An 18115-nucleotide genomic window follows, 5' to 3' on the forward strand; every position below is an offset into this window, starting at 1 on the left:
TTAAATGCTTGGCAGCATGGCTGCTTTGATTACCCCTTACATTCACCAATAGAGTCTCCTTGACCCTGGCAACACTCAAACATGTAGCTGCACTTAAAACTGATCCCCGTTGTCTTGTGTCAGCCCTCCCACCTGGCTTACAAACCACATCCTCCTGAGGTTCAATCTTTGGGGCTTGAGATGAGCTCAAGCTTAGATGTCTCTAAAAAAATTTAAAAGAATTTGCCGAGATTTCAAGGGGATTTTTGACACAATAAGAGCAAACCAACTATAGGCATACCCCTGAGATATTGTGAGTTCAGTTCAGACCACTGCAATGAAGAGAATATTGTAATAAAGTCACATCAATTTTGTGGCTTCCCAGTGCATATAAAGGTTACGTTTACATTATCCTATAGCCTGTTTAGTGTGCAATGGCAAAATGTCTAAGAAAATGTACATTCCTTAATTTAAAAACATCTTATTGCTAAAAAACACTAATGATCTGAACCTCCCATGAATCACAGCAGTAAGAAAGATCACTGATCACCACAACAAATATAATTTTTAAAAAAGCTTGAAATATTGTGAGCATTACCAAAATATAACACAGAGACACCAAGTAAGAAAATGCTATTGGAAAGATGGGGCCGACAGACTTGCTCAACACAGACCCAGGTTGCCAAAGGCCTTTAATCTGTAATAAAGGCAGTATCTGTGAAGCACAGTAAAGTGAGGCACAATAAAATGAGGTATGCTTGCAGCTGGTTCTTTAAGCATTTTTACTTAAATGTATAAACCCTGTGTTAATTATAGACAGTTCTGATCTATGCATTCAGAAGGTCTTATAGGACTCTACGGCTCCTAGTCTACAATACACCTTCAAATCCCTGGCCCCACACTTCCCTCCCTCTGCACTCTGGGTTTCTTGCAGCCTGGGGCAAGATGTCCAAGCTGGTAAAGAATGTTCTGGGGTCAGCACAGTGTCCTTACTCAGGATGCAGCTGAGTCCCTGTGTGTCCCTGCACAGACAGAGAGGAGGCCAGGGGAGTCCCAGGAGGACAAGTCCCAGGGACCTCAGAAGAAGAAATAGATCCTACTAGGAATCAAAGTGGCAGGGAGGCGGGGGGGGGGGGGTGGGGGGGGTGGGAGCCAAGGTTGCTTAGAGCTCAAAGGAGAGAAGACGCTGACTTAGTTAGCTACCTGCCAGCTTCAGAGGACATTTGAGATAACTAACTGCTAATGCAGGAGCAAAACCACCCTCAAGTGGGAGAAACAAGCCAGACACAAGGATGTGGTCTCTGACGCTGGACAAGAAGGTAGGGGGAGCAGCAGGGCCCTGTTTTGTGGCTCCAGGAGACAAAGGCAGGAATGATCTTTCCAGGTCAGTTATCTGCAGAGAGCTGGCCCCTGCAGTCCCTCAGTGCAGGGGACTTTATATGGATGAACAATTTTATGTGCTACGTAACACACACATATAAGCGAAGGCTGGTAAATGTTCACAAAAACATGAAAAAATAAAAGACAATAAATGGATAGCCAGAAAAAGGAGAGGAGCAGAGGTCAGTGTAATCATCCTAAATGCAGGGAAAACAAGCGCCTGACCAAGCCAGGCCCTGCACTGATCCCCACTCCCAGGGAAGGGCTGCCACGGAAGAGGTGCCAGACTGACTGCAGGGACCAAGGACAAGCTCCACCGACCCAGGGAAGTCTCAAGGAGGCTTCTCATGACTGCTGCTGGATACAGTGTTTCCTGAAGTCCCCATTCCCAGGCCAGTGGGTACAAGTTGCTCAGTCCCCACTAGTGAGTGAGTCATGAGAGAAGGATCCGGGGCTGGTTCCCAAGCATTCCTGCCTCTCCTTCTCTCCAGGAGAATGGCTGGGTGGGGGGACCCTCTGTTGGAGTCTCTCTGCTGTCCCACTTGTCCTCTGGGCAGCTATCAAGGTTCTGGACCCCAGGCTGGGGTCTCTGACAAAGTTCTTTCTAACCTGTTCTCTTCTCAAACTGAGGAAGCAACACAGAGGCTTCCACCTCACAGGTTGTTCTCAGTTTGTCCCTCTCTGGCCCCTCCAGCCAACCACAGGGGACCAAACTGCCTCCCCAGCATCAGAAGTGCCCCCACAGCCCATACACCAAGCTGGTCATGATTACAAGGCAAGAAGGGTGAGATGGAAGGTGCTTGGTCTGATTCAGCATAGGTGGAGGGCTAGGAGAGGGGTGGGACAGAGCTAGCAGGGATAAGCTATTAGGGACCTGGCTGCAGAGACACTGGGAAGAAACAAACCCAATGGCCGTGGAAGTGGAGAAACCCGACACTCAGTGGTAAGAGGTTGCCCCTGAACACCATTAACCCCAAACATGTTAGATGTCCCTCTGCCCAGGGAGGAGGGAGTTTCAGGAAGATGACCAGACCTAGAAGTAGAGTTGCCCCAAGAGAAGGTGCAAAGAGAATTTCTCTTCCAGTACTCAGACCAGGGAGACTGTCTGCCCGACTCACTCACTAGTGGGGACTGAGCAACTTGTACCCACTGGCCTGGGAATGGGGACTTCAGGAAACACTGTATCCAGCAGCAGTCATGAGCTCCCCTGAGAACCAAGATCCCCAAAAGAACTACAATTTCAATCCACCAAGACCCATCCTAACTACCTTAAGGAATCTGCCTTTTCCATCTTGATTTTCCTAGCAAGACACAGATCTGTCCATCTTTTTCTCTCTCATTTCCATGTTGTCACTATGTGGATCAGGTGCTCCTGGGTTGGCTGAAGGATAGATGGGCAACTATATTTTCAAGTCACTTTAATCCAAAAGAAGTCCTGCCAATGCCCATGTAGGGTACCCAATTAGCGATGCCCAGGCCTTCTCCTCCTGTGTCCTGAGTGCAGGCCCCACCAAGCTGTTGGAATTTAACCATGGCATTCACCCAGTGGTACTTACAAGTAGATGCTGGACTCGTTGCCTCCCATGTCTGGAGACTGAAGTTTCTGCACAAGGATGACAATGATGCCAATGAACAGCACAAAGTTAACCTGAGAAGCAAAGAAACAGCAGTGAGAACGGTTCTGAGCAAAGACTTTCCACACCCCTGCCACTACGCTGGCTGTTACTTCCTCAACAAGGCCCTCTTCCCGTCAGTCAAGATCCCATCCAGACTTACAATGGCAGCATTGTAAGGACACATAAGATGGCAGCACGGGAACACTCATTCCCTCCCCAGCCTCCCTCCATGTCACTGAAGCCACAGGAGAGAGGGATAAAAAGAATCCCAGGAGAGTACTGAGAAATAGCAAGAGCTGTCATGCGTGAGCCGGAAAAGCGAGCAATTTCTGGAAAAGACGGAACAAACAGCGTCAGGGTGATGGAAAAACAGCCATGCAAAACAGAGAAGAGGCTATTGCAGAGGTGAGAGCTGTCCTCTGGAGAAACTCCAAGTTCAGAGTCACTGAATACGGAGAACCAGAATGGAGAACAATAAGGATTATTAATTAAAGGACTGCCTTTGAATGGCAATAGCATTCACCTTCAGAGGTCAGGGACAAAAGCTCTCTAAACAAAGCAGGAAGCTGTGTGGATGGTGAGAAAGCAGGAGGGAGGGGAGTAAGTAAATAAAGACAAGGCAGGAGGGGAGTAAATAAATAGAAACAATGGGCTTCCCTGGTGGCTCAGATGGTAAAGAATGTGGGAGACCTGGGTTCCATCTCTGGGGTGGGAAGATCCCCTGGAGAAAGCAATGGCAACCCACTCCAGTATTCTTGCCTGGAAAATCCCCATGGACAGAAGAGGCTGGCCGGCTATAGTTCAAGGGATTGCGGAGACATGACTGAGAGACTATCACAAACATAACAATGGGGACCACACAGCAACGCCTGGCTGAAGTGAAGCCGGGCTCAAGGAAACACTAACTTATTAAAAGATAAGAAATATTGAAAATAAAATAATTAAGCATTCAAATCAAAATTTAGGGAAAGAGTACCATAAATTAAATTTCTACTTCCTTTAAAGAAGGAAGTTAAAAATAAAAATTCATTAAAGAAATATGAAAAAAGTAGATAATCAATGAAGATAAATTTTTTTGCTTTTGTTTTGCTTTCACAGATCAAGCAGAATGATAAAGGGCCCTCCTGGAGGGCAGTTTTTGTCAGTTTTGCCTTCTACTACATGCCCAGTGTCTAATCAGCACTTGGAATTTAGCACAGTCAATACTGTTAACTGCATACGTTAGTCCCTCCAAAAAGAGAAAATGCAATTAAACAAATTAAAGGATGAGAAAGAGGACAAGACAACAGATGTGTAGAGTATTTTAAATCATCACAGGGAAAAAGATCAGACATGGTAAAATATAAATTAATCAAGTCAAATCAAGATGTAGAAATCAGAACAGCACAATGACCTCAGGAAAAATTTAAAAATAATCAAAGATGTGTGTATTAAAAGGCACCAGCCCAGATCATTTGACCAGCCAGTTTCATAAGACCTTTAGGGAAGATGGAATTTACATGCTATATCATTATTTAAAAGCAAATAAAAAGAAAACCTCCCAAATTACCTATGAGGTGAACAAAACCCTGCTATACCCAGACAAGGGCAGAAACCATGCTCACACACACACGATCAGGCACATGTCTAAAACCAAAGAACATACAAAGAACAATGCAAAAGCTATAAACTGAATATTAACAAACAAAAAATTTAGCAGTGCATTAAAAGGGCAAACAGATCAGGGCAATAAAGGTTTTATGCCAAGAGGAAAAAAAAAATCGAGTAACATTTGTTGTTGCTGTTTAGTCACTAAGTCATGTCTGACTCTTTGCCATCCAACGGAGCCCGCCAGGCTCCTCTGTCCACGGAGTTTCCCAGACAAAAATACTGGAGTGGGTTGCCATTTCCTTCTCCAGGGGATCTTCCCAATCCAGGGACTGAACCCACATCTCCTGCACTGGCAGGCAGATTCTTTACCACTTAGCCATCAGGGAAGCCCAATATTTGTTACATTAACAGATTAAAACAATGAGCTATCTTTATCCCCTTAAGATTGGTGAATAGTTCAGTAATCAAAACACCAATGAAAACATGAGAAATGAGCACTTTTATAGTCCACATGTGGAGGGCAATTTGATGTCCAAGAAAATATTAAATGTATATATCCTTTGTCCCAGAAATTCTACTCCTGGAGATATATTCTAAAGACACATTCATACATACTCAAGGGTATGCACAAATATATCCACAGCAGCATTGTTCATCATGAAGATAAACTGGAATATTATCAATGTTCATCACTAAAGGAATGAGCAATTAATGTCTCCAAAACACAGTTGATAAAAGTTGACATCTATTCCTTATTTTAAAAAATACACACTGAAACAAGTCAGAAATAGAAACTTTCCTAATTCAGTGAAGGGTAGCTGCCCAACACTGTAGCAAACATCATCCTCAACAAAACCAAGGACTAAACAGCATACATATTGGAAATAAAGGAGAAAAATATTTTCATTTATAGGTTATATAATTTTCCATGAGAACCAACTGAAAAGGGATAAGAACCAATAAAAAGAGCTTCAAAGGTAACCAAGAAAGGAAAAAAATACACAAAAACTAGTAGGTTTCCTAAACACCAGCACAAATACACCCACTAGAAAATACAACAAAAGAATAATTCCTACATAAGAGCCCAACCTGAAAGACACCATAAAGGTAAACCTATCAAGACAACTTAAGAACACTATACAGAATGACTCTGTGAGAAAGACTAAATAAATAGAGAATCATGCCATATTCTTGGAAAGGAAGACTTAGCGTTTTAAGAAAACCACTTCTCCTCCAAATTTGCTCATAAATTCAGCGGCGTTCCTATAAAAAATTTCAACCAGTCTTTTTCCTTCAGCTTGACACATGTGCAAGTCCATGTGAAAAAGTAAATGTGCAAGAAAATTCTGAAGGGAAAAAATAACGAAAGGAATATTAGCCACAGCAGATATCAAAGCATGCTGCCAGATTATGGTAACCAGCACTACAGGGTACTCGCCACAAGAATAGCTGCATAGATTAGTAACATGGAGCAGGAAGTCTGCAGCTAAACACAAGTAGACTACATTGAGTGGTTATAATAAACTTCCATTTCTACATAATGGAGAAAGGATGACCTATTCAATAAAAATATTTAGAGGGTGGGATGTCTATCCATTGGGGGAAAAAAAACCAACTTGATAAGATTAGATATCATTTCAGATCAGAGAAATAAAATTTCAGATGGATTAAAGACATACATGGAATGAAAGTGGAAGTGTTAGTGACTCAGCTGTGTCCAACTCTTTGTGACCTCATGGACTGTAGTCCGCCAGGCTCCTCTGTCCGTGGAATTCTCCAGGCAAGAATACTGGAGTGGGTTGCTGTGCCCTCCTCCAGGGGATCTTCCCAAGCTAGGAATCAAACCCAGGTCTCCAGCATTGGCAGGCAGATTCTTTACCATCTGAGCCACCAGGGAAGCCCATCATACATGTAATAATCCAATTTCTTAAAATTGTTATAAAGCAATTAAGATTACTTTTATATTCTCAGGTTGGGAAAGACTTCCAGAAACAAGAAATAAGCCTCAGAATTCATGATGAAAAGGCCTGGTGGTCTGACTATATAAAACCATGCAATGTTGGAATTATATTTACAATATGTGTAACAAATGAAGCATTACTATCTATCAAACAGTAAGAAAGATAACAACTGGGCTAGAAAAAATGAGCAAAGAAATAAACAGTAACCAGAAAAAAAAAGCAAACTGTCAATAAATGTGTCAAAAAAATTGCTTTCCTGCACAAGCAATGTGGAAAAATTAAAACAATGAGCTACATTATCTCCCACAAAGCTGTGCAAAAATTTAAATGATTGAAATTAGAAGTGCAGACAATGATATGGGATACCCTTTTTGACCCGGCAATTCTTCTAGGGATTAATTCTAAAGAAATATTCACACATTCTCAAAACTATGCAGAGAACTCTTCATAATAGCATCTTCCATAATGAGGTAAAATGGAATATAGACAAATGCCCAACACTAGTGAAATAGCTAAATAACTTGCACATCCATGTTGCAGAGCATAACACAGCCGTGAAAAAGGAGGTTGGTTTGTGTGGTGACCACTTCATTTCTCCTCTCCCGGACCTTTCAGCCCAGACCTCTCTCTCTCTCCTGCTTCTTGTTCCAAGCACACTCACCATTATGGAGCCAACTACAGGACCTTTGATCACCCACCACAGAGCCGTGTTGTCATTCATATCCCAGCAGCTGTAAGACAGACAGAAAAAAGAGAGAAGATGCTTGGGAGCCAGGAGCCCTGCAAGACAAAGGGGTGGCACTTCTTCCCCTGTGGCTCTGGAGTGGGGCTGGCTGGAAGGAGAGCTGATGGACTATACCCCCAAGCCCAGTCCTGGTCCCAGTGCTTTGGCACTCTCTTCTGCTCCACTGTCAAGGCAGCAATTGGAGCCAGGAGTCAGGGCACTGCTGGACTCCTGGGCAAGGGCCATGTTCCCCCTTGAGACCTCAGGTTCTTGGGGATGCTGTCTCAGCCTCAACGTTCCCCCCTCCTCCCTGAAAGGAGAGCAGTCACTCAGAGCTGAGCCCAGAGGCAGAGCAGGGCTCTGAAACCTTGTGCGCACTCTCACTGGGTCCCAGTTGAGACGTGGCAGGGTGGACCCAGCCACAGCGGGTTCACGGCATCGTCAGTGCTCAGGGCTGGTGGTGTAGCCAGGCCCGGCGTCGGGTGGTTTGTCTGAGACAGTCAACATGAGGTTCAGTGCGTTAACTGACAGCCTACCTGGGGCTCCGGCCCTGGCTCTCGAGCATGTACTCACCCTGTGTCATCGAAGTAGAGCCTCAGCATAGCCCACACGGACACACACACAGTCGGTGTCCCTGGATACAAAGAAAAGGAGCCCCATGATAATAGGGAAACTAATAGTCCCAGTATCCCCCTCAGACCTGGGGCTTCTGGGGGCCAATGGACCCCTCAGACATGGGGTTCTGGTCCATGGGGCATATCTCCCTCTCAGACCTGGTGTCCTGGGGACCCTAACTGTCCCTCATACCCAGGCCTTCTGGGGCTCCATGTCTCCCTCGGACCCTGGGCTATCTTGCCTCGCTGAGCATATCCCCTCCCTCAGCCGGTAGGCTTTCTACAAGGAGAAGAGCAAGAAAGTATCCAAGATCCAGCAGTATGCCATAGCTGTGAGGCAGGGCAGCACCTCCCTAGCCTCCCTCCTCTGACTAATACTCCCAGATGGCGGGACGAAGGACATCCTGTTCATGGGGCCTGAACCTGTCCAGGCCACAGTCAGAGACCTACCCCAGCCAATGATGATGTACCAGTAGAAATATCTCCTCTCGGGGAAGAAGGTCTCCACCAGCAGGGTGAAGAGATACAGGCCCTCGATGAACAGCCAGAAGTAGTTGGATACGACGCAGTAGTGGAAGAAAACCATCACGGCCTTGCATTCCACCTACAGGGTGAGTGGGGAAGAGGAGGGCGGTGCAAGCCCCCAACAAACCTTGAAAATCCAGCCCAACAGGACCATGGGGAATCCTGAGGGCTCTTAGCTTAGGCATCTCCAGCTTAAACACCCCTTGGGTCGGAAAGACTCAACATTCCTGCATTCAGAGTCTAAAATTGCAGCATCCTATGAGTCTGAACCAAAGTTGCCCATGGAGGCAGCTCTGCATATGTAAGAAAAGGATGGGGATGGGGTGGGGTCAGGGGGTGCACACACAACCCTCTCTTCTCCCCAGGCTCACTCTCCCCCACCTTCTGCCCCTTCCCCAGCCCTCACAGAAGAGGAGAATAAAGAGAATAAAGAGGAAGGAGCCTCCTTGGTACAATAAAGGGTTCAGATACCACATGGGTAAATGGGATACCCTGGCCCCCCCAGAAGTCTCATAGACACCCGCCTCCAAGTGTGCCCTCTCAGGTCAAGGCGTTGTGCTCTGAGCTGTTCTCTTTTCTGCTTACTTCCAAAGCTATCAGAACTGGGTAGGTGGTATGGAGGGAACCCCAGTCAATCAGTCCCTTGGCTCCATCTTGGGCTAAGGCACCAGTGACCAGGCCAGTCCTCTCTCTGAGCCAAGTTCCCTCCTTAGTCAAGTGGGACTTGACATCTCCACCTGACCCGCCTCAACTGCTCTGCCAAGTATACCCACAGGCCAAGGAACAAGAAGTGATGTCAAGCCGGGGTCTCACCGGCTGCTAGTAACCTCATGGTCATTCCTGGGTGTCTGTGGTCACTGGGGCCAACATCTCAACCTGCAGGAAAACACCTGGACAGCGGGGCGTTGCAGGGAGGACCAATCGTGGCGGGGCTCAGCGCACTCACAGTGGAGACAAAGCAGTGATTGCTGTCCTGCTCAGCATAGAGGATCCAGTCTTTGATGAAGACGGAGATGGCCCTCAGCATAAACGACACGAACAGGTTCATGTGGATGAAGTTGCGGGTGCAGTGCAGCTTCCTACGCCCATGGGCGGGGAAGACAGATGCCTTGAAGAAAGGAGCCCCACAGCCTTCCACCCTCCACCCTGGGGTCCGCTTTGGGACCACAGACTCCACAGCTTTGTCTCAAGGGGGTTGTCCACCTAGACCACGCCTTCTTCCCAGCTCTCTAAACCCGCACTCACTCCCAGGCTCCCACCTCCTGCCCCCCTACTGGGGCCATACTGCTCCCTCCTGTGACCTCTCTCCATCCAGACCAGGAAGATAATGCGAGGGGTGTAGGTCTACTGCCCCTGGTCTGCCTTGCTGTGTGTGGCCCTGGACAAGTCAGCTGTCCTCTCTGGGGTCCTATCTCTTATTGTAGGTCTCTTTCAAGAGACACCCAGGGCTGACATCCAGGGCAGGAATCGGGGGTGGGAGGCACAGAGCCAGGGCTCTGTACTGGGGTGGGCTGCAATCACTTGACGGCTGTCGGGAACCTCACCGGAAACGACACAGGATGACCATGGCGGTGGTGAGGGTGACGAGGGACGTGCTGTAGCCGACTGTATACAGGGCCTTCACCGACAGGTAGTAGTAATCCTGGAGCAGAGCACAAGGCACAGGGCTCCATGTGGGGCCTGCCCCCGGCCCCCTTGGGAGGGCACCAAGCCTCCCAGGCCGGGCCTGCCCACCTCTGGGCATGCTACCCAGCTCCTCCTTCCCCTCTTCTCTAGTTGATCACATCTCCTCCCCCCGCCATCAGTCCCTCCACCACCCCAAGCTCCCCAAGCCCATTCCCCCTGAGCCACCTCCTCCTTCTGTCCATCTGCACTGCGCAGAAGCTAAATGCTGGTAGAGCGCAGGAGCACTGACCAGCCAGAACAGAGCCAGCCTTTAGCCTGGAGAAGGGTCCGGGGCGGGGGGGGGGGGGGCCCTACTGGGCCCTGCATTAACCCTACAATGGCTGGACCACAGAAAGGCAGGAATCTGGAAAAGCCACTCGGGAGGTGGTGGACACGTGGTGGGGGCCGGAAGAGCTCAGGCAGCAAGACAGTTGTTTCTCGGCCTAGAATGAGTGAGTGAAAGTCCTGCCCTGCGTGCATCTGGCCCCACAGCAGGCACTCGTGGATGCTGCCTGGGGACTCGAGTTTCTGCAGTTCCATCAGGAGTCGGGGCCCCTGGGGGACACAGGCTTCCACCTGCCTCGTTGGCCCCATCCCTCCACCTTCAGGAGGGCAGCAGATACTCACCTGGTCCCCAGTCTCATATTCATACTCCTCAAACCCACAGGCATCGAAATAATGCGGGAATGGCTCCGACCACCCATCCTCCGTGCAATTCCGGCTCACCACCCTCATGTCTGCAGCAAAACAAAAATGCGGTGAGGCACAGAAGTGATGGAAGAGGGGGTCTAAAATTCTTAATGGCCTATTACTCCTTAAGTAGCAATTCCTGGAAATCCACATGTCCATCTGAGAAGCATGGCAGCCGCAGGTTCATGAGATCTTCCAGTGTCCGAGTGAAAATAATAATTGCTTAGCCCTTATACTAAGAACATGGGGTACAGGGGGGCCCAGTGAAAGCTGACCTCTAAACAAGGAGTGAGAGGATTGAGCCAGGATGAATCCAGCCTCTTTCCCTCTAGGAAAAGGCCTGAGCCCCTCCTGAAGGCCCTGGAAGAGCACAAGAATAACCTGGGATCACAAATGCAGATTCCTGGCTCAGGAATCACCTTGGGGGTGGGGTGGCAGGAGCTCTCGTCATATCTGGAGAAGCTCCAGGTGAGGCTTTCACCGGGAGTTCTGGGCCTTCCAGGAGCTTCCGTGGTGTCCAGGGGGTATGAGGCTTGCTTAATTAACAAGGACCAGACCTCCATTAACCTAGCATCAGATCTTATTAAGATACATATTCACATTAAAAAAAAAAAAAAAGACTTCTGCCGTTTCAAGTTTAGAAGTCTGTTTCCTATCACTAATGTACTTTAATTTTCTTCAGCTTGACTTTAAAGGCCATTTTGTAGGACACCAGGGGAGGCAGGAGTCATTTGCTGTCTGCAGAGTGGAGTCCAGTCTGGTTTTCACCCTGCCTGGGGCCTTTTAGCCTTTAATGATTGCTCATTTTATCCTCTCTGCTTCTGACTGTCTAAGGGTGAACCATGATGTCTAGGGGAAAGGAAAAGGCAGCAGCCCCCTTTGCCTCCAGCCCAGGCCCTGAGTGTGGCCCCAGGCTGACCCCTCTTCCCCGACTGGCTTCCTGGGAGTTTACCTGGTGTATTAGGACACCTGGGGGTGGCTCTTCCTTTCACAGGACTCAGGGGCCAGGAAATCATAAACAAAAGACATCTGTATAAAAGGGGTTCCAGCATCCATGCTGCTGGAAGAACCCCTGCTCAGAGGCCAAGGCCATCTCTGGGGAGCTCGGACAGGGACAAAGGCAGCAGCCAACACAGGAGACACCAACACTTTTCCAACCTCGTGTCCTGCTGATTGAGTTGGAAGATCCAAGGCCAGTTATTTTCAACCAAGAGTCAGAAATGCACTTCCTGGGGCTTTGGGAAGCACCAGAGGGTGGGGGATCCTGCCATAAAGAGAGCTCTGCCCAGAGCAGGGAGACTGGTCTCCTACTGCAGCTCAGATTCTGAGTCGTATGTGACCCAGGACAAGGAGGGCGTCTGGCAGGCCCAGGAGAGACGAGGTCACTTCTGTCCCACAGTTTGATGCCAAATGGTTTTTTCTTCCAGCAAATCTGTTTCAGGCTGCTATTGGCACCCTCCTTCCAAGTCCCTCTGAACGTTTCTTTCAGAAAGGCTGCACGTCCTAGGGGACCATGGCAGTGGCCAAGCCCTTCCCTTCCCTGGGTCTCCTCTCTGCTCTGCCCACATCAGGGTGGTGGGAAGAGGAAAGGGAAGCTGCACTGAAAAACATTTTTTTAAAAAAAGTATCCTGGAGATACAAGCCATTTCCTTTCTTTTATTTTCCTTCTTACCCTTTTCAAAATATAGTGTGGGCTCAGAAAAGTATAAACCTTTTTGTTTAGAACTATTCCATGAATCTGCTGGTCTATTGTTCTGATAGAAATCTCCGGAAGATGGAGTACTCTCCAGACTGCCAACACCCTGCAGTGGCTGCGCCTACTTCACTAGGCTGTTTTCCTCCAACAACTTCATAGAAGCGCAGAATCTTAGGGCAGAGGTTCTCAAAGTGGGGGCCCTCCCTAGACGGGCCCATTAGCATCATCAGGGAGACTGGCCAAAAATGCACATTCTCAGGCCCCACCCAGACTGCTCTATCAGAGACTCTTGGGGTGAGGTTCAGGAATCTGTTTTAGCAAGCCCACTAGGTGACTGTTCTGGAGAAGGGAATGGCAACCCACTCCAATATTTCTGCCTGGAGAATCCCATGGACAGAAGAGCCTGGTGGGCTACAGTCCATGGGGTCACAAAGAGTCAGACAGGACTGAAGTGACTTAGCATGCAGGTGACTGTGATCACAAAGTATGAGAACCACTGGGCTACTTGTGGGAGCTCCAAGCTATCACAGGCCATTTAATCCAGGAGTTCTTTTACTGAGATCTGTCCTTCCCTGAAATTATATGCACGGTGTTCTGTCTGAGCACTTGCATGCAAATTTCCATGGAGAAAACCCACAACTTCATCAGAGAAGGAAAGTGAGCTACCAAAGATCACAGAGCCACAGAGGGCATAGCCCCGCCTGGAAGGGGGTCCCCAAGCTCACAGGTTAGCTCCCTGTGACCTCACATGTTAGACGTCCTCCCTCTAGCCAGCCCATGGTCAATTTTAGCTCATCCCTTACCTGAGAGATCCAAGGATTTACTGTCTGCAAAACCGAACTCTCCTGCAAAACAGACGTGGACATGAGTCCGGACACTTGACCATCAGCTTGCCAGGGCTATCCACTGCTTACTCTGCTCCCTGGAAGGTCAAGGGTGCCCCTAGTCTAGAGAAGGGGGGCTAGGAGGAGGTGGGGTCTCAGCCAAGAGGAAGCATCGCACACAGCAGCCACACACACACTGTACCTTCCAGGGCCATCTCATTTGCTTTGTATTTCTATGATGCTAACGGTGGCTCATGACTCAGTTCTCCCCACTGGATGACAGGGTATGGAAATGAGACATTGTTGGGAGGAGGGGAGGGCCTCTGGAGTGAGAGAGGACTGGAAGAGGGTGACTGGCCTTTTCTCTTTTTTGTCTTTCCTTGTTGTTTGTCTAACTTGTATAAAATAGTGCATATATGTTCGTGGAAAACTCCTAATTTACCTCTACCTCCACCATCCTCTCTGATAATCATAAGTTTGCTTTCTATCTCTGAGTCTATTTCTGTTTTGTAAACAAGCTCATTAACTGGCTCTTCTCAGGAAAAAGGACATAGAACAGCAATATGGATCCTGCTCTCGGGTTTTTTGTTTGGTGTTCAACCCTCCATCTCAGCCCACAAACCGCTCCCATCAAAGGAACCCCAGAACTCTAAACATTTCCTCCTCAGATATATTTTTCTCTTTCTCTCCCAATTCTTCATTTCCACCTCCACCTTTTTTAGGCTGAATCCTCGGCCAGCAATGAACCCCCATCTCCCTCTACTTTTCCAAACTGTGTTTTCAAGGTCCAACTGACATGTCACCTCCTTCAGAAAGCCTTCCCTGACACCATCATTAGTTTGCCTGCATGTCAAACTAATTAGTTTGCCTTGTTAGGTCTCTTCTGCTCCAGAGTCTGCCGTACATTCCAACTCTGTGGCCCTGGGGATGTCAGTATCGGCATGGGCTCACACACACAGTCAGGCCTGTATGTGTACAGAAGCTCATGCCAAAGCACACAGGTGTCCTTGCTTGCTGCCCCTCTATAGGCGAGTCCCATCTTCCCAAACAAGCCCATGGGCACCCTGAGACCAGGGCTGCAACCTTCCATCTCCCTGTGTCTCCCCAGCTTCCAGATGGCCAAGGGTGGAGGGGAGGGAAAGGAGGGATGAGCCCAGCCCCTGATGAACCTCTCAGTCCACCCCCACCCACTCCTAACAGTCAGCTGGGCTCCTGCTGGATGGACAGATGATCAGCAGTCTGTCCTCTCCAAGGTTCCTCTTACCGATGGTTTCCGTTTCCCAGACTGAAACAGAGCGAGAGAGAAAACACAGAGGTGAGCAAGGTTGGCTAAAGTCAATCTGCTCTCTGAGCCCTGCTGATGGTGCCCTCCTCCTTCCCACTCCCAGACTCTGAAGAGAAGTTGTGCTGAGGCCCCAGAGGCCTGAGAACTACAAGCTGGGATTCTACTGTTCTACTAGAGACTTCTACCATTCCTGCAAGAACAGGGCACAGTTACTGAGAAAGAAAGGCATTCTAAAGGAGGAGCGAGATGGCGTTCCTGCATCTCCAACAGTTGCAGAGCTGCAACTATTACAATGAGCATGAGATTCAGCCCTGGGAACCAGGAAATAAAAGGAAAACTGCGGTTCTCAGCTTTCTAAGTGTTTAAGTCAAGTCTAACTTTGTGAATGGAGATGCTAAAAGGCCCTGCCTTAATGAACCATTAAGAGGCAGGTGTAAATAACACATTCATTGTGCAATTGCCAGAGGGAGGCATAGAATCTGAAAGAAAGCGTATCTTCAGAAAATTTTATTTTACTGCTGATTCATTTTACCTTTTCTGTGCGTGGTGGAAAAGTAGTCCTGCCACGGTACCTGACCCAGAGTAGCTCTCCTGTCAACTTTAAATAAATGACTGAATGAAAGGAGTACGTGAATGGAGGAAGTGATTAATTGGTTTCTATAGGAATGAATTAGAAATTGGGGCTGAATCACTGGGCTGCCACCCCGCTTGACGAGCCACCATTCACACTGTGCCTCTCCTTTCAGCACTTCCCGTTCTACTCTGGGTTGCATCCAGTCCTCAAGCCACTGTCAGGATGGGAGAATTTAACTGCTGGACTGGCCTGGACTGAGATTCTGGAGGTAGGAGGTATGGCCAACAGGCCCCAACAGAAAGTCGGGGAGGCAAGATAGGGGCAGCACAGCTAGGCCCTGCCTTCTCTAGTCCTGGGTGGGGAGCCAGAGGCGGGGCCGGGCATCCCCATCACACTGCCTCTATCTCCCTGAACCACCTCCTCCAAGCAGACACCTCTGCAGGCAGAAACAAGGTTGCTGGACTTCAGGTGTGAAAAAAATTGCCTCTGCCTCTGACATGGGCTAGAGGACACTAGAGTGAAGCACAGCTTGGAGCCTCTCTGATTCTAGACGGACGCTGGCCGAGGCCTTAGGCACGTGAGGGAGGAAGCTGAGGACCAGGTCTCAAGGGACTCAGGCATGGCTACACAAGTGTCTCAGAGCCTCTAGCCCCTGTAGGAGCCCCTACCCTCCTTCCTCAAAGCAAGGCCCAAGCCCAGGACTAGGTGGTCCATGCGTGGTTCTCAGTACATCATCTGTCTGGAGCCCAGTCTCTCCATCTGCCTCTACCCAGCCTAACTCAGCAACCCTCAGCTTGCCACCCTGCTTCCTGGGATACCCACAGAGTTGGGGCAGAAGGCCAGTCTGGCTCCAGGCCCCTCCCAGTGTCAATGTCCACTAAAAGCAGACACCAACCTTCTTTTGGGGTCCATGAGTCTCTGCCAAGGCAGAAATAGGCCTGGAGAGCCCACCAGACTCACATCCAAAGGAGAGATCCCTCGGAACCCTTTCCCCTCAGGCCCCTCCCCATGGAGAGCAGTCATCTGGCCTCCCTGTATGAGTGATCATGGTGATAACATCAGCTCACACTTACAGCTGACCATCAAGCTGCACCCAGTCCTGCTAAGGGACTTCCACCAGCATCTTCCACTTAAATTCTCCCAGTCACCATTCCACATTCCCATCTGATAGACTAGGAATAGGGGGACAGAGGGGTGACTGCCCTGCTCAAGGTCCCCAGCTGGGTTACGCAATGGAGCCCACATCCGAGAGCCTAGCCTTGCCCCACCACGATGACGCACCTCTACAGGGCCTTGCCGTGTGTGAGGGGTGCTTCTGTGTCCCTTTGTGCATGGGGGTCCCTGATTTCATCTCACCAGCACAGAGCTCCGAAATGGGAACCACCTCCCTGCAGGGTGCCCCCGGTCTTTGGTGCTTGTCTCCCAGGAATGCCTGGGGTCTGACTTGGGGGAACAGGCTGGACCGAGTGTAGCCTGAAGAGGCCCTGGGGGAAACCCACCTTGGTCTGGGTTGAAGATTCGGAAGAGTTCAGGGCAACTGACGAGGACCATCTCACCCACGTGGGCGGGCTTCCAACACGTGATGTTGTCCCACATCCCAGGGCACCCTGTGAGGATGAAAACCACGGTGAGAGGGCATCCACAGTCCCTCCCCACACACACTCACAGAGCACACACAGCACACACAGAGCATACACACAGAGTGTATACACACACAGCACACACACACAGAGCACACACACAGAGTGCATACACACACAGAACACACACACACACACAGAGCACACACAGCACACACAGAGCATGCACACACACAGCACACACACACACACAGAGCACACACAGCACACAGCACACCACAGAGTGTGTACACACAGCACACACACACAGAGCATACACAGCACACAGCACACTGTGTACACACAGCACACACACACAGAGCACACACACAAACAGAGCATACACACAGAGTGCATACACACACAGAGCACACACAGCACACACAGAGCACACACACACAGTACACACAGAGCACACACAGAGTACACACACAGAGCACGCACACACAGAGCACACACACACAGCACACACACACAGAGCACACACAGCACACACAGAGCACACACATAGAGCACACACACAGAGCACACACACACAGAGCACACACAGCACACACAGAGCACACACATAGAGCACACACACACACAGAGCACAAACACACACAGCACACACACATGGAGCACACACACATGAAGCACACACAGAATGCATACACACAACACACACACACAGCACACACAGCACACACAGAGCATACACACAGACTGCATACACACACAGCACATACACACAGAGCACACACAGCACAGAGCACACACACACATGGAGCGCACACACACACACGGAGCACACACACACACGGAGCACACACACGGAGCACACACATGGAGCACACACACAGAATGCATACACACAACACACACACAGGACACACAGAGCATACACACAGAGTGTGTACACACACAGCACACACACACAGAGCACACACAGCACACACAGAGCACACACACACAGAGCACACACAGCACACACATAGAGCACACACACAGAGCACACACACAGCACACACAGAGCACACACACACAGAGCACGCACACACGGAGCACACACATGGAGCACACACACAGAATGCATACACACAACACACACACAGCACACACAGAGTGTGTACACACACAGCACACACACACAGAGCACACACACACAGAGCACACACAGCACACAAAGAGCACACACATAGAGCACACACACAGAGCACACACACAGCACACACAGAGCACACACACAGAGCACACACACAGAGCACGCACACACAGAGCACACACACACAGCACACACACACAGAGCACACAGAGCACACACAGAGCACACACACACAGAGCACACACAGCACACACAGAGCACACACACAGCACACACAGCACACACAGAG

The 18115-nt window shown here is 49.2% G+C and overlaps 1 protein-coding gene across 1 annotated transcript in view; it reads right to left on the bottom strand.

Moving 5' to 3' along the window:
- ADCYAP1R1 (ADCYAP receptor type I) overlaps window positions 1-18115 on the bottom strand; it is a 46048-nt gene that overhangs the window by 11447 nt on the left and 16486 nt on the right. Inside the window, exons 3-12 of the mRNA XM_052638838.1 lie at window positions 16623-16730; window positions 14529-14549; window positions 13244-13285; window positions 10682-10791; window positions 9934-10031; window positions 9336-9468; window positions 8315-8468; window positions 7824-7884; window positions 7188-7257; window positions 2916-3007 (exon numbers count right to left, since the gene is read on the bottom strand). Of these exons, the coding sequence (XP_052494798.1) occupies window positions 2916-3007; window positions 7188-7257; window positions 7824-7884; window positions 8315-8468; window positions 9336-9468; window positions 9934-10031; window positions 10682-10791; window positions 13244-13285; window positions 14529-14549; window positions 16623-16730 (889 nt within the window). The remainder of the gene's footprint in view (window positions 1-2915; window positions 3008-7187; window positions 7258-7823; window positions 7885-8314; window positions 8469-9335; window positions 9469-9933; window positions 10032-10681; window positions 10792-13243; window positions 13286-14528; window positions 14550-16622; window positions 16731-18115) is intronic.

Source organism: Budorcas taxicolor, chromosome 4, assembly GCF_023091745.1.
Source record: "Budorcas taxicolor isolate Tak-1 chromosome 4, Takin1.1, whole genome shotgun sequence".
NCBI classification, from domain to species: Eukaryota; Metazoa; Chordata; class Mammalia; order Artiodactyla; family Bovidae; genus Budorcas; species Budorcas taxicolor.